The 22,124-nt window shown below is 40.1% G+C and overlaps 1 protein-coding gene across 1 annotated transcript in view; it reads right to left on the bottom strand.

The window, feature by feature from the left end:
- Nucleotides 1-22,124, bottom strand: part of gfra3 (GDNF family receptor alpha 3) — a 52,055-nt gene that overhangs the window by 5,842 nt on the left and 24,089 nt on the right. Inside the window, exons 3-7 of the mRNA XM_027291057.1 lie at nt 15,324-15,395; nt 13,780-14,134; nt 12,077-12,186; nt 8,611-8,745; nt 6,384-6,517 (exon numbers count right to left, since the gene is read on the bottom strand). Coding sequence (XP_027146858.1) covers nt 6,384-6,517; nt 8,611-8,745; nt 12,077-12,186; nt 13,780-14,134; nt 15,324-15,395 — 806 coding nt within the window. The remainder of the gene's footprint in view (nt 1-6,383; nt 6,518-8,610; nt 8,746-12,076; nt 12,187-13,779; nt 14,135-15,323; nt 15,396-22,124) is intronic.

Genomic DNA, 22,124 nt, shown 5'->3' with positions numbered 1-22,124 from the left:
CATTATGTGCTTAATATGCGATCTGTATCTGGATTACGGTTGCAAAATTCTGGGAATTTTCAAAGTTGGAAACTTTCCATGTGAAATAACAGAAATTTATGGAGATTAATGGGAATTCATTAACAGTGAACTTTACTATAGTTGTGGAAAATATATTTTAGCATGATCTTGACTAAAACAACCAGATTTCATGCAGGTCCACTTCTTCGTATCTGCTATTCCTCAATCACATGCACATTGCACTGCTTACTGCAGGGCTATTGAGGCCACGCCCCCTACCTGCACAGGTGATTTCTGTACCTGGACCACACTGTAGAGCCCAGAGCACACAGAGACTATTGAAGACACACATTTGAGCTTGTGGACTACATAACATTGTTCAATAAAATAATTCAAACTTGATAAAGTTCTACTTACAAATAAATCTGTTGAAATGTTTTTAATTGTTTTATTTTGTATGTCTGTTTATGACAAAACTAAATGTTTAGATTTACAGTTCATTCATTCAGTTTACAGTTCATTCACATACATTTCCATAAATCCCATGGAGTTTCCAATTTGGAATATTTTCAAAATTTCTTAACTTAAGTTTCTGAAAATTTTTCAGAAATGTTCCTAAAACTTTCCACTCCTTCGCAACCCTAATCTGTATATCTTGCTGTATATAGGAGACTGCATGTTAATTCAGGTTTAAATTTCATGTGTGTGAACTGAACCTCTTGGTGCTATCATAAACTTTCTATCAAAGAGTTTTAAACAAACCCTTCATATGCAAAGCAAATAAATAAATAAATAATAAAATAATTCAGTCACATGACCAACAAGGGGCTGGACTGATACTAATGCTAGCAAGCTGTCCCAAAAGAACATTTACCTATATATGCAATACCTCACATATAAAAAACGTGAACACGAGGTCAGACTTACAAACTGAATAGAATTTTTGACATTGATGAAGAAACTGTATTTTATGGAATATGAATGAATTGATGTCCTCCATTCACACCATAATGTATCCAGATGCAGGTCACATTTTAATTTCAGACTACAACATGTATGTTTCCGTAAAAACAAAACTTACGTAGTGCCAATTTTAATTTAATTTTACTTAATTAAATTTAATAGTACAGTATATTAGGTTATAGTTATATTCAGTCTGTGTCTACTGATTATGACTTATCCACTATGAGTGGAATGTCCTTTAACTTGTCTTAATTAAAATACATAAACAAAAAAAAGTCTAACTGTTTATTTCTTTACTCAAAATTCTATTATTATCTGACTGATAGCATACTGTTAGTAAAGCCTCTATGAATATCAAATACATACAAATAAATATGAAATGATATGAATATGTTAGTATTCTAAATCCCACCTGACGACATATTTGATTGCTTTCCTTGTGGAGCTGTAACATTTAAAACAAAGAGCAGTCATCTTTTTTTCTAAGTGTGACTGTTTCTCTCCCCCGCTGGAGTGGATAGTCAGTGATTTGAAGTGAAACCTTTCGAATTCTGGAAAAATCACTTTAGAGAAACAAGCCAAAGCTCCTCAGAAAGACAAGACAAGCAGCTGAGTGACGGAAGGATGAAGAGATTTGGAGCAGGTATGGTTGAATGGCTCAGGAGGAGTACAGTGAAGGCTTGAAGGATGCAGGACGGAACCAAATGAGAGCAGAAAGAAACAGGGTGGAGTAAAAGACAAAATGAAGGATGGAAGAAGTTAGGAAAGGACAGAAGGAAGGAAAAGACGGAAGGAAGAGCGTAATTTGGGGAAGGAAGAGAGAGCAGGGGGAGACATATGGGCATGAATAAATTCATACTAATGAAGCCTGACTGATGCACTGCTTCCAACCAACACCTCATCTAATCCGCTCACTGGGAGAGAGACACAGAGAGGAGGAGAGAGAGAGGAGGAGGGCAACCGAGGGAGAGAGAGAGTTGGAATCCCCTCTTGTCTGGCGGCCCAGATTATCTCTGGCAGTGAGGCATGCTGGGAGCCAGGGAGCCACAGCCACGGCAGATTGTGCTCTGGCCAAGGTTACAGTAGCCAGGGCCACGATTGAGTTGGACCACATTTGATAGTCACTATTGGAGAAGGGCAGCCAGGAGTTGTGAGAGGAGGAGCTCTCAGAACATACTGTATGTGTCCACAGCACATTTCGGCATGTCTGTGTGTGTCTGTTACTGTCTGCACATTATGAGCTGGCAGACTTCGACACGATCCACCAGGACTGAAATCTAAACACTTCAGGCCAAGACTTGTGCCTGTGCCACAGACTGTGTGAGGCCTGATGGGCTGGAAGAGACAAATTAAACGGACCCAGTCAGGACACTTTAAACATTTGTTTGGTTTGTAGTCTAGGTCTGACCCTGATCTCGTCACCGGCACCTGCTGAGCTCCAAATAGTATGTAGACTCTGAAATGAAGGATCACACTGAAAATGACATTAATGTGCGAGAACATAGCAGAGGTTTTCAAACTGTGAGGGGCGCCTCCCCATGGGGGGCAGAGGAGAGATGAAGGGTGGACGGAAGGGATCAATTTGCATCTAGACTCGTTCTCCTTCTCTGAGTCATAACTCAGCCAACCTGAACTCACAGGAATGAAGCACGTATTTTGAGATTCAGTGGGATTTACGTGTCCTGGCGAGATAATCTCTGGGGATATTATCTCTGATTCATCACTAATAATTATCCATAAATCCACTTAGAAATCACTGAATAAAGATTCTCTTTATAAATGCCTGAGAATCATTATATTTTTATATGTAGGCTTTCTTCACTATCATAGTAAAACAGCTGTCTGTACCTCCATGTGTGCAGTGCAAACAGGAGCTGCTAATTCAGCATATTTTAATGGTGCCAATTTGTCAAAATGTAAACAAATAAAGGCTAAAAATGAGGCTGAACTGTAGGCCTCCCACAGTTAACTGACTGCCTGCATGGCATTATACTTCCTGTTCTCATCTTCCAAAACCCCCAAAACGATTAAGTGTGACTTGGAGCACTTAGAGCATGAAAATCAAATACAAGTAAGACAAAGAATAATAATAGGAATGACAAAATCCACTTCTCCGACATCAGTACGTTATGAAAGATAAACTTTGTCCTTACATTCCTGGAACACTGACACTCCCCTCCATCTAAGAAAGATGATTGAGTCTCATTCAGGTCATCAAATACAGATGCTTTGGGAAACAAACAGTGGCACAGAGCGAGCGAGGTGGCCAGCCTTTTGGGTTGGTGCTCTAAGATGGTTGATTGCTGAGTTTTTATTCCCAGCACGAATGCCACCTGTTGTGAGGTTGCTCCAAGCATGCCAAGTTTACCATAACCGAAACCTGGGAATAAGACTTGATACTGATCTTTCCACCTCTAAACAACAAAACATTTCCCCCTAGACCGACACACAGGCAACATTCAGATGGACAGATGACATTACAAGGGCTGAAATCTTAAAGGTGCTTCTAAAATCATTGGTCTGGACGCCATTTTCACTGTAGTGGACTTTCATGATGGGATCGAGGGGCAAAGTTACTGCCTGAGATGAATTTCAGACAAAAGAGTCAAAAGTCATGACTCATACATATTTCTCGTGGATGCTCACAAAATAAATGAAAACTCTTGAGTATATTTGCAAAGAAACTGATCAAACATGTCTTATTCTGTCTGGAGCATTACTCGACTTTAAAACAATATCTCATCCTGTTTGTAACACAATCTCACAATGACTATACAATTACTATATAACAAAGGTCATGGAAGCTCAAGGAGTGTTCGTAGCCAACATGTTGGAGACGTATCCACCATAGAAACAGATTGAATTCAGTGATTCTTACACTTCCTGAGGATATCATTATGTTCAAGGACCATCCTTAAAAAAGGGTCCATGAATCAACTTAGAAAAAAGACCTCAGACCAAAGCTCTGTTACCGTACCTGAGGCGGGACAAGCATTATGATTGTAGAGCCTATTATCAAAAGGTTTTGACAAGTTATTAGATCAAGTTGGGTCATTTTGATCCAGTCTGGGTCAGATCTTTAAAATTATTATTTTTATTTTCAGGCTTTTATTGGACAGAGGGGGCCCACAGATTACAATCTAACCCGGGCTGCTGCTGTAAAGACTGAATGTACAACACTGTGCGTGCTACAGTACATGAGCTACCAGATGCCCTGAGGTCAGCTATTGTCGAGTCAAGAGATCATACAGGGTGAGGTGTTGAACGATTTACCTTTTGATTCAGTCACTGACCAGAGCAAATAGAAAACTAGCGCAGAGCTCAGCTCAGGTTGGCCTCACTCTGATGACTGCCCTGTCTCTTTAGCCACCGACTCATCTCATCATGTTGAGTTTTTCTTCAGTTTCTTTGCATTTACCACCAGACTCAGTATAAAGAAGAATCAGGGATCTCTGTCTTGCCTGGTCTGACAACCCTGTTGCCTCGAATGTAATTATAGTTTACTCATTCATCTATCCGTTTCAGTGTGTTCTCCTTGTACTCAGTAAACAGTATATTCTCCTTTCTTACTGTCAGGACTAAACAATTCTGTACATTGATGGAAACAGTTGTGGAATGTTATTACCAGCATTTAGCTGCTTTAAAACAGGGGCTGGAGTCTTTGACCAGGTCTGCACAGGGGACCAAACATTAAGTATTTGGGCTCCTGGTTGTAAGTAAATGTGTCTAAATAAAAGATCAGTACCGCTCCAGTGTCTCTTTGGATGATGGCTTGTTGCCTCTCTCAGCTGTTGCTGAAAAATTCTGAAGAATTCCAAGGTGGAGAAACATTTTTGTTTTTCACTTTTTGAATCATCAGGTTTACTGGTCAATATCTAACATCTGGTTGCTGTTTTTTTTTTGCTGTCAGTGATAGCCTGTGATCTGATCCAACAGCAGTATTACCGACGGTGTCATTCAAAGTAAACACAGTTCACTCCTTCAAACTCACATCTCCCCTCACAGCATGTATCTTTGTCTGGTATACAGAAAAATGAATAATTACTACTTGTAGAGTAGAGATGGGAAGTTCAGCTCTTTTCAAAGATTCATCTCTTTTGGCTCGTGTTGCCTCTGCATGCTAGTAAGCAATTTTTCATTCAGTGTTTTCATAAAATGCTTATTTTTATGCTTTTTTTTTTTTTTGTCTGTGCAGGTTTGTTGTTGACCTTGCTCTGACTGATAATTTCTGCATTCTTTTTTAGTTTTCACTAATTTCTTTACTCTTTTCTTCTTTCTTCTACTACACTCGCAGTCTTTTTGTCAGCCTTGTGTCTGCCCTCCCTTCCTTCTTTCACATAACGGTATGATTCTAGTCTGTTCTCACGATGCAGTTGGCCATTGAAATAACCTGCCTGCATGGATTCTGAGCAGGACTCAGTTCTTGTCGTTTGCGATGAAGAATCGTCTCTTCGAGCCGGCTCGTTTGCGAGCGACACATCACCATTGTAGAGGAGTGGTTACCATCTATGAAAGTAAACCAACCATTTTATTGAACTGTGCGTATGTTCACTGTTTGTCTTTTAAACGTGCTGCACTTGTAAGACACTCCATGTTTTCTTGCAAACAAACAAAGGTTCAATCACATGGTCCACGTTTGGGGTTTAGAGTGAAATGTCTCAACAGCTATTGGATGGATTGTCCCCATCAAGATAATTTGTATTAACATTTAAATTTTTCTAAAAATATGTGCAGAAGGTTAGAATAATGTGGTGAACTTTACGTGCTTTACGTCACCAAAGCAGCGCTGTGCCAAAGTGCAGCCTCACAGCACTGCCAGCATATCTGCAGGCTCTTGCTTTGCTAACTTTTGACATTTTTTTTAATTAAAAGAGCGAGATCTAGCGTTGCTGATTGCAGCTGCCTTGCTTTACCCTCTGCTTCCTAGCATAAAAGAGAAACTGTAATCAAATCATAGTTGTGAATATTATATCCTGTAAACAGGGGCCCCTAAATCTGAGAATTAAGGAAATGATTAGTAATCTATCATATAGGAAGGGGCAACTTTCACTAAATTCTGTGCCATGAAGAACAAAAACATCAAAACTTTTTTTCTAATTTGACGTTAGAAGTAGACAATCTGTAGCTTGCTTTTCAAATTCTGTCTTCATATCTGAGCTAAACTGGTGAGACAGAGACTGTGCAGTGAGGGAATATGAGGTTTTAAGCTCACAAAAATCAACCGGGGGAAACAGTAAAAATAATAAAAACTGATAAAAGCCCCAGCAATGGAGATAAAACAAATACCATAAATAAACAAGGTAGTATGTGACAGTGACAAGATGAGCTCAAACAAGATAATAGAAAAAGCCTTGGGGTAAACGTCTGAAAGGTAATTTAAAATGTGAAGGCGTGTGTGTGATGAGCTGAAGTGTACTCACGTTGTTGTTGTGTTCAGGCAGGTGATTGTTACTCAGCAGCTCGCCCTCCTGAACTAGCGGGGAGGGTCTTGGAGCAGAAGGGGTGATGTCTGCAGGCAGGGAGCCGGGGCTCCCCATCCAACTGATAGAGTTACCTGCACGGAAACACAGGCCGATCACTGCCTCTGTGTGTGTGTGTGTGTGTGTGTGTGTGTGTGTGTGTGTGTGTGTGTGTGTGTGTGTGTGTGTGTGTGTGTGTGCTCACTTGCCTGGCCTGTGTGCTGCAACGCTGCATCTGAGTGGGCGTGAACCTACATATCTATTTGGCAGCTTTATTGTTTGAGCTGTCAGCAGCTTGATAAATCACAGAGCTTTATGGGAAGTGCATTGACGCATTGATCCAGGTTTTAGTGTTTGGACATTCAGGCTCAGTGTGTATCGACAGCCTTATTGACAGCCGCTGTGATTGAGTGACACCTGGAGGGCTCTACCCTCCAGCTCCTCTCCTCACACCTCTTGAACCCCCTGCTGAAGCCTAATGCTGCGCAGACACACTGTAAGACTCTTACGAGTGTTACAGCTGTAGCATGTAGCTGACACATGAAGAGCTGGAGTTCAGTTCACGCTGTGAACGTCGCTGTAGGAGTCAGCCACCCAGACAGATTCAGCAGACGAGCACCGCGTCGAGATGTTTGTGTCATGTATTCCCTTTGAGATGTTCCTCAGAGTATCTTTGATAGTGACACATTAATTCTGTTTTTCATAATTCCACTTCTCAGATACATGACTTAAACCAGCACCTATTAAAACAATATGGACAGGAGTATCTTGGGATGGTAACACATGCTATGAAACCATAAGAAAATTCTTTACAGTTTATTTTTACAGAATTTAGGAAAATGATTGCACAAAATGAGCTTAAGCTATGCACTCACAGTACTTAAAAAAATAAAATCCTTACATACAGTGAGGTTTTAAGGTATGTCTGTCTACCCACAACTCTAAAGATTATATGTCATATCTCTTTTATTTAGTCTGTTCATAGGAATGTAAACAACAATTCTTTTCAGACACCTTTATCCCTTTATCGGGCGAGGAACCATATATGGTCACTTCCACGGGCTTTTAAAATGATGCCCCACGTCATGAAGGAGCAGAATCATGTCTCCAGCCAATCTGTGAATGTCAGGCTATGCCACAGGTAGTGTTGCTGTGGCCTCTAATGGATCCTACTCTAACCTTAACCCTAACATTTTTACACTGTATTACACTTGTGATATTTTAAAATAAGTATCATAAGTTCCGTAAGACATATGTCTGATTGTTGATTTAGAAATAAGTGTTCCACATATTATTTGAAATTTTCTCTACCCTAGGTGGGTGAGTGACTGTATATGGTAACTTCTTTGACTTTGATTTGCAGCCTAAAACTGAAACTTTTTTTAAAGTAAAAAAATAAAAAGAAATATCCACCAATAACACTCCAGGGTCAAAATTTTAAATTTCCAAATATTTCAATGAGTGCCCTATAAAAGGTTAAGATCAATCTCATAAAACAATTTCTTTTCCACACAACAAAGATGCGTCTTGTTAATTATTATATTCATCAATTTGTTGCTTAGGACTGAAAAACTTACATATCTGCTCTGCGGTACTACTCTTAGTTTCAATTCTTCAGTCCAGTGTGGCTCCTTTTTGTCTGTTTTTCACATTTTAATAACCTTCCTATGATAACAGGTATAAGCAGGGCTGGTTACACTGCTATAAATGAAAGAGCTGACCCCATCAGTCCTTCTCTCTGTGAATTAGTGTCTGCAGTGCACATAGTGAACACACATGTAATTTATATAGTGTCAGATACCAACCATCCTCTCCTGAATGTTACCTGGCCTCAGGTTTTCCATGTTGAAAATATTTTGTGGTAATTTGATTAGATGAGGATTTATATGGAATGTTGATGAGATGTGAAAATAGCTGTACTTTGGCTAATCCAGCGGCACTGATAATCCAGGATCTACCCTAAGGGACTGTCAGGTGACATGGTTGTGCATAGTGCCAAACAAATTAGCAGTTAATCAGATTATCAAAATCAAACGGATGCACTATGAACTGAGGATCCTTGACAATTTGAAGTTTGAATTGGAATCAGTGTGTTTAGTCTGTGCAAAGTTCTCCACGAAAATGTTGCATATTACGTTTACGGGCCAACAGACAACAAACAGATAAGTCAAACTCAGTGTGGACTCACGCAGGCAGGTGTTGTGGGTGAACATGCGCTGCAGTCTCAGACACTCTTGCCACTGGTTGCCACTGCCTTCACAGTTACACCACAGCGACACGTCTGCAGAGCTGTTACTGATGTAGTTGGGTGTCATGATGGTACCTGCAGGTCAGAAGGGTTAGAATCAGTAAATGTGAGCTTTGGACAAGGCAAAGGATGATTTATATATTATATATTATTTCATATGAATAAAAATAAATCTTTACCACAGTAACTTATAAATGGAAACACAATCACCAGACACAAATTAGGCCAACGCCTGGCAGCCTCTGCTGGCTCCTGCACTGTGTTTTACTCTGAGCAGTTTGGGAGGAAATCAGCTAAATTATGGTGAAAAAAAAAAGAAACAGGATATTGTTCCTTCACTTCAAACAAAGCTAAACGTAGCCTGTAGAAAAACAAGATGTAGACTCTGTGACTTTTCCTCTGGGAGCTGAAGGGACATTTTGAAGCCTAGACGTGGTGCTTTTTTTCTGCTCAGTGCCATCTTGGCAATTTCTAGAGCCAGGAAGTCCAAATTTTGACAATAAGCTGAGGAAGCAAACACCATCACTGAGTGCGACACACTCACTCCTGAAACACAAAATCACTTTTAAGAAGAAACATTCATACACTGATTGGCTTTCTTCACAGGGGAGGAGGGGAGTTGATTAGCCTAGCTTAGCATGAGGGAAGGAAGCAGAACTGTAAAATTTAACTATTTGTGGATTCATGGGGTGCATGCATGCATGAAAATTATGTGTGCAAAGATTTCTGATTGATGCTGTTGCTCAACATGAAATAAACAGTAGATCTTAATGTTATGATCAAGTTTTAGAGACGTTGGTTGGCAATTTTTTTCCTGAATCCAGCTCTGTACCTCCTTGATACTGATGTTGTCATGATGTTCCCTTACACTTAAATTCTGTTTTACTACTACACTATATCAGGAAATGTAATGGCCTGGCCTGGATTATGTTCATAGACTTGTAGGAAGTGTTAGATTTATGGGAGGTGGTCAGGGTGGTTGATGAATTTACAAACCAGAAGACTTTGACACCAGAGATCTGGGTTTGCATCCCATGACTGGTTAAGTTTCATCAATAAAAGCACTTTAGGGTGGGTTTGGTTAAATGCTTCACTATGGACTAAACCTCAAACACAGCCTGCCCTTATCCACCTATTGAGTGCTTAAACATACAATAAAAAGTGAAATAATACTTTATTAGTACTGATATTAGTAAAAGTGGATACCGGGCTCAACACAATATTTTTTTTAAGTAGCATCAGCTTTGGTTGACAAAGCTGAAAATAAGGGTATGATAAATATGTTAATTTTTAGTCAGGTTATAGTTTGATTAATGAACTCCTATCTGATGTTTTACAATATTTGAACGTGTGATCAGTCAACGTGCCACCTTCGGTTCCTGCTATACAAAATAACAGCACTGCACCCTCAAATATGAATAAATACACCCCAGTGTGAGCAGTGTACAATATGTAAATATCACTAATGCAACTAATATTAAACATTTACCTGTTTTACCATGTATGTTTGCTATTTGTAATCTTTTATATGTTCAAGAAAAACAAACAGCAACAACAAAAACAAAAAATGGTTGCCAATTTCTTAAAATTGTTGCCAGTGGCAACCTGGCAGCCATTACTGTCAGGCCCTGGGATATTGTAAAAAAATGTTTTCAGTGAATATTTTACTGATCCATTTAGTACAAATATTTTTGGCATGTTTTAATTAAAAGAAAATTTAATCCCAGCGGCATTACATTTGCTCAAAATACAGCAGTATAAGCATAATTTGTAGGAGACAGGGCTGTCCAGGTTGACACTAGTAACATTCATCAATTCATCAATTATGAAGTATGAATATAAAACTAAAGACAACTGGAGACTTTTTTGGAATAGGAAATGGCTGGGGGCTACAGAATTGGCTCTCTCTGTGGCAGTCTAAGATTATTAGTTTTCAAGCATACATCCTGTACGGACACACGAACAAACAAACATTGAGCTAATGATCAATGATAGAAGTGAGGTCACATTGCTCTGTGTTATTTGGCAACCTACAGGAGTCATAACTCTCTGGCCGGCTATCCTCTAATAATGAGGATTATGTTGGTTGTGGCTTTTAACAAAGCCATATTATGGAAACGTCATCCATCAGTGTCAGAACAGGGAGGAACACATCTCTTGTCAGTTGTCATGTGTCCTCGCGCTTTATCTCGCTGTTTCTTCTCCTCCACTTCTGCTCTCCATCTGATCACTTCGTACACACTGTCTGCCTCTCCAGCCATAACTCTCCCGCTTCAGTCATCTCCACTCATTCATTTTTGCTGTCGGGTCAACCACAATTTTACCTTTAACCAAACTTCTCTTTATTTCCTGTATGGAAGTTATTCAGACTAGTCAGCCCTGCAGACTAAACACGCTAAATATTAACTTAAAGTCTTCATGTGGTGCAATTTTTCAAAGTTTCAATTTTCCATCCAAAAATATATTGTAATTCATTCTCGAGGTAAAGGAGGTTCAGAAATCTGTTTCAGAACCATAATTTGCTTTTATGTTTTTAAAAAGTATTACTATTACTAATTACTACATTACTACATTTTTCTATAAATTGGTGAAAATGCTTTTTCATATTTAAAATTAAAAACTTAATGCAGTAATTCGTGAACCACACCTCACCTTTTATTCCTGGTTACAGGAGCAATGTCTCTATTTTTTATCTCAGAAAGAAAACTATATGTCAGTCTGTGTCATTTTCACATTGATTATTTTATATGAAAAAAATATATGTTCTTGGAATCAGATTAGTCTGTGGTATATTAAGCTAATAAAGATAAATTAGTGCAATTGTTGTGGATCTATTGTTTAAATACCCATGTAGCTTAGTTAAGCTAACATTAAGGTCTAGACTTAAAGATTGATGATGCATGATACCTTTCACACACCCATTTAGTGATTAGAAGATGACAGCATGAAGAAAAATGATTGACACAAACAGAAAGGACTTGAACTCTCTGGTTGCCATCATACAGGTGAATGAAAATCCTGCTCTGACTTGGTATGGGGTCCAAAAGGTTCTTGCTTTGCTTCCGGGTCAGATGCAGCAGTGGCTGGTCTGCTCGAAGGTTGAATTTTAGAAGTTGAGATGATTTGACGGGTTGTAAAGGAAGCCCTAACATCAGCTGTGTTCATAAATCTGTCCTCTCTTACTCTTCTTCTGAACTTCAGATCTGTCCTTGGATGCTCTCAAATGTTAACTTTAACTTTTAGGTACCAGTGTTCTCTTGTTTTTTCTCTCTGTTTGCTTTGTTGTTGTTTTTTTCTGCTGGATTAACTGTTTAATATCTTATATTTTACTGCTGCCTTCTGTTTTATGTAATTTAACCAGTCACCCCTCCTCTCTCTCTCCCTCCCACCCCCCTGCCTCCCGTACCGATGAGTCCAGCGTAGGCTCGGAGGCACAGGCCTGCTGAGTCTTTCATACATCCGGTGGCCGTCAGAGGAGATGGCTGGCAGTTATTAAGGAAATCAGCCAGTCTGGACCTGGCAACAACACAAACAACAACTCAACATCAAACACAAGAAGTGGGCAGGAAATCTGGATGTGTATGTTGGGGTTTTAAGCCCAATACGAAGTCCTTTTAAAAAAAATAAGTTCTGACACATTTTAGTACTTTTACATTTAATCTTTTTACCTTCATATAATTTATTTCTTCTCAGTACTTTAGATGCTTTGCATACACTGATCTGTCTGAGGCTTTGCGTGCATTTGGAATGCATGGTGGAAAGCCTTTAAGATAGTAATTAAACAATCATGACATACACTATTATCATCATCATCATTATCATCATCATCAACATCACCATCATCATCATCATCACCATCACCGTCATCATCACCATTAAGGCCTGCACACCAGCATTTAAATTAGCCAAATTTCAGTGGAATCTATTCATGCAATATCCAGAAATCTAAAAAAATAATAATAATAATTTGCAGAATCCAACTTTGATGAACTGACACAAACTGGCACTGTGGACCAACAGCAAACCATCCTCACAGTGCAGAGCTCTGAGGAAACTATATATTAGCTACAGTATGTCACACATCCAATTTCATATAACTCTACTCTGTGGAGGTAAAATCTGCTCCACAAACGCGGCTGCAGTCAGAGCTCAGACAGAAGCTGAAGGTACACATGATGAAATGCAAGCTAGCTTGACAAGCTACTGTTGCTGGTTCGTGCTAGAAAGTTCCCGGCTAGCTATAGTGTGTTTCTAGTTACACCAAAAGCTCAAGTTAGACAAAGCAGAGAAATATTATGAAGATAGTGGCTGAGCTTTCTCTCTTTATGCTGATTTTTATGCCAGGTTTGGTGGTCAAACTTAAAATGTAAATGATAATTTACATTGCAGTGTAAACTTTAACATGCTCATTAGCTGCTTTGCAGGATTACCACCTAAAGTAGCTCACCACCTATCCCTGCAAGTAAGCACAATGTCATCAAGTTTCCAGCTCCACCTGTTGCATTTCACAGGACATGCTAATTCATTTTACTGTCCTGTGTGACTATTGATTTACTGTAATATCAGTTTAGTCATGCACATCTGTGCTAATCCAAACCATGCAACTGTGATTATTATAACTCATTCAGTCACTGCATGATCAAATATAATCCATATAACATAGCCTACCAATTAAAAGATATCAACAATGTGATCTTATTTTGCTGCCAAGTGTTAATTACAATTAGTGTTCGTCACAGATGGATGATCAATCAGCCACTGGCAGTATCATTTTTAGCCAGAACCACTATTTTAGAGACAATGGCCTAAATTCCCTCATTTTTTATCACTCAGTAACACACAGATCATCCAAATTTCCTGATGTTTCCTGAAGTCAGCACAATTTATGCTCATCAGCAGAGAGCTGCAAGGAAACTCACGAGTCTGGGGACAAAATGGGTATCCACACACATAACCATACTGCACCGAATGCAATCAATGTAACATAACATTGCTATTAATTCTACAATAAATATGCAACCAACCTGACATATAATAGTGCCATGTTATGGCTTAATTTTAAAGTTAACCAACAGTATCAGCCCCACACGTCTGGGCTTCATGTCTAACCTGCAGAGGTCATCTCGGCGGCAGAAGCTCTGTTGGTGGAGGCAGTTAGGTTGTAGACCCTCCATCTCTTGGTAGGAGCAGGAGGGTACAATGGTTTTCCTCCGCCTCTCACCACACAGGGCGTTGGTGCAGGGGCAGAACAGGACGCCCAGGCTGTACTCTTCAGGCACCCTCTCTAGGAAGCGCCGCAGGGCCCGGTGGCACTTGTGCTGGTTGCACCGGTTGGTCCCGGTCACCCGTTTGGTGCAGGCCAAGACATACTCTGATCGCAGAGAACCACATTTCTCATACAGGCCACAGTCCTGTGCTGCCTTCAGGCATTGGTTCTCACCATCCAGCTGCATGTATGATGAGGCTGAGGGGGGAGAGGACAAGTCCAATTAGCTGAATACAATAGACCCATGTGTGGGAAGAAATAGTGCCAAGCACCATACAACAATTACTTAAAAAGTACATCTTGTTATTAACCTTGTTTTTCTAGTCAAGCGTCTCACTCCTTTGATGGCCATCATCCTTTATTCTTAGCCTTCTCATAAATTACACTGAACCCAAAAAATTTATATTAAAAGTAAGTAACCGGATGGTGAGAATGGGTAACAGCAGGAAGAGGCTGTGAAGAAAACTGAAGTAGTAATTGAGGTGAACAAATGAAGTAAGTCCTAGTTCTAGCCCTTTGTGTCTAGTAGAGGCCTCCAGCAGCGTCTTAGCACTGCCCAATCACTGAGTTATTTTGAGAAGAGTTGGCAAGAAAACAAGAAAAGGAATTGCAAAGTTTGACCGAATGACCACCATTAAGATCAAGAAACTTTATGAAGGAGGAGAAAAACAGCATGAATTATTTTCTTGAGATTATGTGATGATCGCTGCAGCAAATTTAAGGTAACTCAAAAAAAAAAAAAAAAGGAGAGAGACACCTGCCAAGGTAAGAAGCACTCATCAAAGGTAGCTGCTGGAGTGATGGTTGAAGAAAGATCAGGTAGTCATAAAAATCAATAACAATCATCCTCTGGAGTCCTTGAATGTCCATAAAATTGTGTGGTAATCTGGCCAGCAGCAGTCTATATTTGCTGAACCCAAGTGCCTTGATACTTGGGCCACTTCAAATGGAGCACAAATAATGTGATGACTGACTGCAACCTGGTGGCTCTGTGGTTTTCAGTGATTACACTTTGTAGCAGCATTGTAGCAGCATGGGTTTAAATCAGGCCCACAGTTTATCACTGTCCTTAAAGAACTTACCAGATTTCTGTGCCTCTCTGGCCCGAAAACCCAAAAACAAACTCACAAATCAACAATTTGAGAACAAAATGAAATAACAATGTTTGTGCTGAGACAGGAAGAAGAGGAGGCAAATGAAAAGACTAGGTCACTCGTAGTATCTTTATTGACTGATACATATTGATTAACATGTCTGAGGCCCAGTGATTCATTGAGCTGTTTCACTGTAACACACAGCTGTCTGTCATTTAATACTGCTGTGATAGACACTGACTCAAACTACCTAATCATAACAGAGGCGACATGAGTGACTGTGTGTCTTTTACCTGCCACTAAGGAGGCCATGCGAGTATCCATTATTGTGTCATCATAAGGAGATATTTCCAGCTCATCCTCCCCTGGTAAAAAAGGAACACACAGACATCGGCAAACGATTGTTACCATTGACATTGTGATTCACAGTAGTTCACAAGAATAAAACATATAGACAAGCACAGAAGTGACCTTTCTTAAATGCACTAGAAGGAGGGCACCACTGTAGTCTGGAGTGATCTGTGAAGATGAATGACTTAAAACATTTATGCCTCTAAGGCTGGCAACAACCACTTACAGTACAGGTGAATCTTGCCCAAATCATAGGAAAACAGCTATATCTCTTATTCTAACAGAGGAGAAGGGGGCCTAGAATTTAATCTTGAAGTGTGCTAGAACACCATGGACACAGTTCAAATTTTGAAATAAATTAAGTAATTGTGACTGACTTGAGTAAGAGTTGTCTTTACTATTTATTGCACAGAAGAGAGATCTCTTTGAAACAGGTGTTTTTCATTTAAAACAGGAAAGGCTACCAGTTGTTTTGGCGGTTATCTGACCTGATGTACTACTTATCTCTGAAATCAAAAGGTTAGGCAAGGCATTTAGCAAGCATTCACCTCTTAAAAAAAATATTTAATTACTCTTTTAATGGAAAGCTTTATCCAGATTTTTAAAGTGCATCATTTTCCTATCATACGTCGTTGCACAAAGAGTCAACATTTCACTTTATAGAGGTGTCAGTAAACACACAGAAGAGTAAAAATAACCATAGATGGTGACACAGGAAAGAGATAAGACCATGGTGGAAAATCCTGGAATGATAAGAAGTTCATGGGTGTAAACATGAGTCATCGGCGCAGGTACATATACAGTATGTTCAAATCACCCAAACTTATAATGAAGTCATAAATCAATGACAAACAGATCAAACCCAGTTATACTGGCCTCACTGTCATGCTGCTCTCTGTGCAAAGTAAATGATTCTGTGATCTAGATTCTGTTCTGTCTCTAAATTAAGTTGTCTAGTGTATTTCCTGACAGTTCACTGTACTCAATTGACATTTACTTTACAAAAGCTAATTAGAAGAACAAAGGCCTCCCCCCGCTTCCCCTGCAGTGCAGCGAGGTCCCTGAAGTAAAACCACCCTTCTGCACATTTTAAAAAAGTGCTTCCGTACTTCCCTCTATGAGTCTCCCTTCTTACCTTAGTGGAGATTGCACACCCCCACTCACACCACCACTACTGTCTGACATCCTCTACTATCTATGCGGATACATAGATATCACCTGTGCAGGTTTTGATTTGTAGCTCAGCTGTGGATTTCAACTTTTTTTTTTTTTTTTTTTTGACAATCGTGGTCTCCACATAGTACTTCCATAGTCGCAGTACCCACAATGAGTAGATACATTTTTTGAGGAGGCATGCAATATCTGTGTGCACCTACACCACCTATGTGGGCTCTGTAGCTGCACGGTAACACCTAATGGCAGAACTTTAAATCCTAACCTAAATCCTAAATCTAATATTTGCTAGCAGATCTATGAAGCTACGCCCCTAACCACAGCAGGGCTTAGCTAATGCTAATGCAAATCAAAAAAAGGAACACACAAACATCGGCAAACAATTGTTACCATTGACACTGTAATTTACAGTAGTTCACAAGAATAAAACATGTAGACAAACACAGAGGTACGAAACAAAACAGTAACTGAAAAACACCAATAAATCTCAGGTGACCTTTCTTAAATGCAATGGAAGGAGGGCACCATTCTAGTCTGGAGTGATCTGTGAAGATGAATTACTTAAAACATTCATGCCTCTAAGGCTGGCAACAACCACTTACAGGTGAATATTGCCCAGATCATAGGAAAACAGCTATATCTCTTATTCTAACAGATAAGAAGGGGGCCTAGGATTGAACCTTGTGGTACACCACAAGAACTATTCTCTCTTCAAACAGTGGTGGAAACATAAGGCAGCAGTGAAAATCTAAATCTAGAGGTGTGCTAGAACACCATGGACACAGTTCAAATTTTGAAATAATTTAAGTGATTGTGACTGACTTGAGTAAGAGTGGTCTCTATTATTTATTGTCTAGAAGGCAGAGAGATGTCTTTGGAATAGGTATTTCTTTTCAGAATTGATTTGTTATTGTAATGTCTGTATGCTAACATATTCAGAAAGACGATTTCAACTGGCTGATGTTTAGCAGGCATAATATTTGTTAGGCTAACCATCATTGTTTAGCTTGTTAGCATGTTATTATTTGGTCACTAGCATTGAAGGCTGATGGGAATGTCATTAGTTCAAAGTCATTTCGACCTGCTGCTAGTATTAAATAATAAAGCAAGGATCATCAAAGTCATTAGGAGACACTGTCTGGGAACCATTAATGTCTGTACCATATTTTATGCCAATCATTAGACCTTTTGCACAGCAGACGTGAAATAGTAGATAAACACAAGTGTTACTAACAACATTAGCCTTAATTCATGTGATTAGTCACACCGTGTCCATCTACTATTTCATGTCAAAATGGCTGCTGAGAAAAAGGTCTATCTAGTAAATGTCAACATACTTCACTGGCTAAGTGAAAACTGCTGATGACCTGCTGATGTCTCAATAGGATTCTATGTTGAGACAATATCAATACCATGTTATCACAGTCTCAGCACCATGTTACTCTAAACCAAAAATGTCAACCTCATGGTGGAAATGAATTAAAAGTAAAGGGGCTGCCAAAGTCTTTAGGATTTATCCTCTGTGGTCCATAAATGTCTGAATATATACAGTCCAGCTGGCTCAGCCTACCACAGTTAAGGTGCTGACATGGGTTGGTGGATGTCTCTTTCATTTCATAGACAAAGCTATGTAAGTTTAGGTCAAATGAAGCAAAATGCTCAGAGCAGATGACGACTGTATTTTTGTCTTCATCAGCCGGTGTTCTGAGAGTACTGTAGGTCTCAGAGCAGGTCTCTAGCAGCTCTGAGATCAGTCACCTGCAGCGCCTCGCATCTGATAAGAGCCACTCGAGTTGTCCAGATGGGCTATGTAATTAATCTTTGGTAACATTTATGCTCATTATTTAAATGTTACTTACAAGACAGTGGACAGTTTTATCATAGCATAGCATGTGTTTCTGCTGTCAAACCTGTTTGAAGTGTGTGTGTGTGTGTGTGTGTGTGTGTGTGTGTGTGTGTGTGTGTGTGTGTGTGTGTGTGTGTGTGTGTGTGTGTGTGTGTGGATAGTAATTATTTAAGCTTTGCTCATTGCTAACATAAAAGTGTGTAATAACTACAGTCTCTCTCTGCCCCTCTCTATCTTTAACTCAACCGGTCGTGGTGGATGACTTGGGTCCAATGAGCTTGGGTCTGCTCGAGGTTTCTGCCTGTTAAAGGAGGTTTTTCCTCGCCACCGTTGCCAAGTTCTTGCTCATGGTGGAACTCTGTAAATAATATTATAAAGAGTACATAACTTTTGTTATGATATGGCACTATATAAATAAAATTGAATTGAAATTGAATTGAATTGAAATATTGTTCTTCAGTTTGTTTCATTTCTCATTAAAAAAGAAGCTCCATCATTTGTGAAATTCACTTTGCTTACCGAGATATGTGAAGATTGATATTAATCTCTTGCAGTAAGTATGGAGCTGAAGTCAAGATACAGTTAACCTTGTTTTGCATAAAGCCTGGAAGCAGTGAAAAACATCAAGCCTTGCTCTAACATTCCAAAATATGATCAACACTTCTAAAGCTCACTAATTAACACATTATTTATCAGTTTGTTTGATTAAAACAGACAGACGCAAGCAGAGATGTGAAACTACGATTTGTTATTCTAGAAGGAGTCATGAGGAGTAAGCATTTATTTTCTTGACACACAGATGTGAGACTGCACCAGTCATCTTTCTCTCCAGGAGGACATAAATAAACAAATATACATTTACCAAATTGCAAAACTATTTATTTCACCTACATTCAAAAGACATGGGCTATGGAGATAACTGAATCTGATGTTGTTGTTGATCTAATTTTTGTAATTCTTATTGGAGGCTGCTTTATTTCCAAGCACCACAACATTAGAAAAACAACCTGTGTAAGCCCGCGCTGCAATCCCTCCTGCCATTTAAATCTCATCAGTGTGGCCAAATGAGGATGAGAAAAGGAATATAGGAGGGCAAACCCAAAGTCACATCGCGTTATTAAAGACAGCTTTTGTCCAATTGTGAAACCTTTTAGCAGAGCCTTGATTGACTAGTGGACGAGTCGTTTGTTCCTACAAATGATTTAAACACACTCCAAAGTACAAACTCAATCAAGAATGTAATGGCATGTAAAGTGTTTATGTATGTAAATCCTATTCTAGGCTATATATTTATGGTAATGACACGCTAGAGCAGCCTAGCAGCGTTAGGAACTGAAGAGTGTGTAATTACACTAATGCTCCGCTGACTAATAGGCCACAGGGGAGGAGGAGTCCGCTGGCTAGTGTTAGCTCACTTACTGATGCACACATCACACCAGCACTGTGTGTGTGTGTGTGTGCGCGCGCGCGCGTGTGTGTGTCTGTGTCTGTGTGTGTGTGTGACTGGACCACACTTCCACATGACGATGGTTTGGGATTTGGGACTCCTCTGCGTGCTTTACGGTAACGTATTGTGTCACTTCCGGTATCTGTGTTGTTGCCACGGTGCTCTCTGCTCTGCTCACCTGAACAGATTTCCGTATATTTCTCACATCAGCGACTATCTACTTATCTCTGCACTACTCTTTGACTTGTTCTGTCTGTGCATAAACAGCTCTCTGAACTCTAGTAACTACAATCTGATAGTTTCTCCAGTTTCTGTTAGCCACACTAACTAGCCTAGCTATAGCAATGGCGTCTCTCTCCTCTCCTGCTCTCTCCTGTCCTGTGTGCCACATGTTCAGTTACTCCTCGTCCTCCTTTAGTGATAACGGTACTTGTAATAAATGTAGTTTATTTGTAGCTTTGGAGGTGTGGAAATGTATAATAATGTTTGAATTAAAATAGATGTGTGTTAAATGTATCTGGGTAAGTATAAGGTCACACAGAGTATATTGCTTTTGAGTGTTGTGTAACTAGTATAAGTGTTTTGCAGGAGTTGCAGGTTCAAGGCCTACACACAGAGAGAGAGACGAGCAGATAAGCAGAGAAATAGGAGACTCCCCTTTGTTAGAACTGAAAGCAGACACAGAACATCTTACTATTGTGGATTATATTATCTGAAGTGCCTAATAATCATTTAAGAATATTAAACTGTGTGATTATGTTGAACTATTGCTTTTAAGAATGTTGTATAACCAGCAGAGTGTTTTTGCAGATTACAGTTTGTGTCTGAGTGCAATCCCACGCCTGAGGTATGTGTGTGAGCACAACTAGAAACTGTTACAAGGCATCTGAATCTAGGCACAGAGTGTACCCAAGGACACGATGGTCCAAGAAAAGAGCACACACACACACCCGGGCATCGGCTGAACTCAGCAGACTACCCTGTATGAAGATAATAACAAATATGTAACCGTTTGTGTGATTTAATAAAACTAGCTGGAGCCAGAGAGAGCTCAGAACTCAGCAGGGCGTGAAGGTGTGCAGATCGCGGGGTCTGTAAGAACTGAGAGCTGTGTTCTCCCTCTTGCAACAGGTGAAACTGGAGTACTTGTCTTTGTCTTCTTTAAACTCAATATCTCTCTGCTCTACATCAGGTCTAGAGAATTCGGGGTGGTTTGAATCACCACAACAGAGGCGAGGGTCAGTGAGTTAGAGGCACGGTACCGCACCACCGAACAGTCAGTAGCTCAGATAGTTAGCCAGTCCCCTGTAGCCGGTGCGGTACAGCCACAGGTAGCTTCAGCTAGCCGTCCCCCGGTAGTTCCCGAGCAGCCGGGAGGCTGGGTGACTGTTCGAAGGAGGCATAGCCCCAAACTGAAGCCCACGGTACACCACCAACCGCTCCATGTTTCAAACAGATTTTCCCCACTCAGCGACACACCCGCTGAGAGGCCAACTCTGGTCATTGGCAGCTCCATAGTCAGAAACGTGGAGTTAGCGACACCGGGGGCCATAGTTAAATGCATCCCCGGGGCCAGAGCGGGCGACATCGAGTCTTTTTTGAAACTGCTGGCTAAGGATAAGCGTAAATACAGTAAGATTGTTATTCACGTCGGCGGTAATGACACCCGGTTACGCCAATCGGAGGTCACTAAAATTAATGTTTCATCGGTGTGTGAATACGCCAAAACGATGTCGGACTCCGTAGTTTTCTCTGGTCCCCTCCCCAATGTGACCAGTGATGACATGTTTAGCCGCATGTCGTCATTTCACCGCTGGCTGTCGAGGTGGTGTCCAGCAAACGATGTGGGCTTCATAGACAATTGGACACCTTTCTGGGGAAAACCTGGTCTGATTGGGAGAGACGGCATCCATCCCACTTTGGATGGAGCAGCTCTCATATCTAGAAATATGGCCAAGTTTATTAGCTGACCAAAATCATGTCGACAACCCAGAGTTGAGACCAGGAAGCAGAGCTGCAGTCTTACACGCTTCTCTGCGCCTCCATTAGAGCAGTTGCCCACCCAGTCCTTTAGTATAGAGACTGTGTCTGTCCCCCGTCCACCTACATTATTTAAAGATAAAACAAACAGAAGAGGAGTTCATCATAAAAACTTAATACAAATTAAATCAACATCTCCAACAGTCCAAAATAAGAGAATTAAATGTGGACTATTGAATATCAGGTCTTTGTCATCTAAAGCTGTCTTAGTCAATGAATTAATATCTGACTATGATA

Source organism: Larimichthys crocea, chromosome XVIII (assembly GCF_000972845.2).
Source record: "Larimichthys crocea isolate SSNF chromosome XVIII, L_crocea_2.0, whole genome shotgun sequence".
In the NCBI taxonomy this organism is placed as follows: domain Eukaryota; kingdom Metazoa; phylum Chordata; class Actinopteri; family Sciaenidae; genus Larimichthys; species Larimichthys crocea.
Note: the sequence above shows the minus strand (reverse complement) of the source record. Positions and strands in the feature narration are given on the sequence as shown.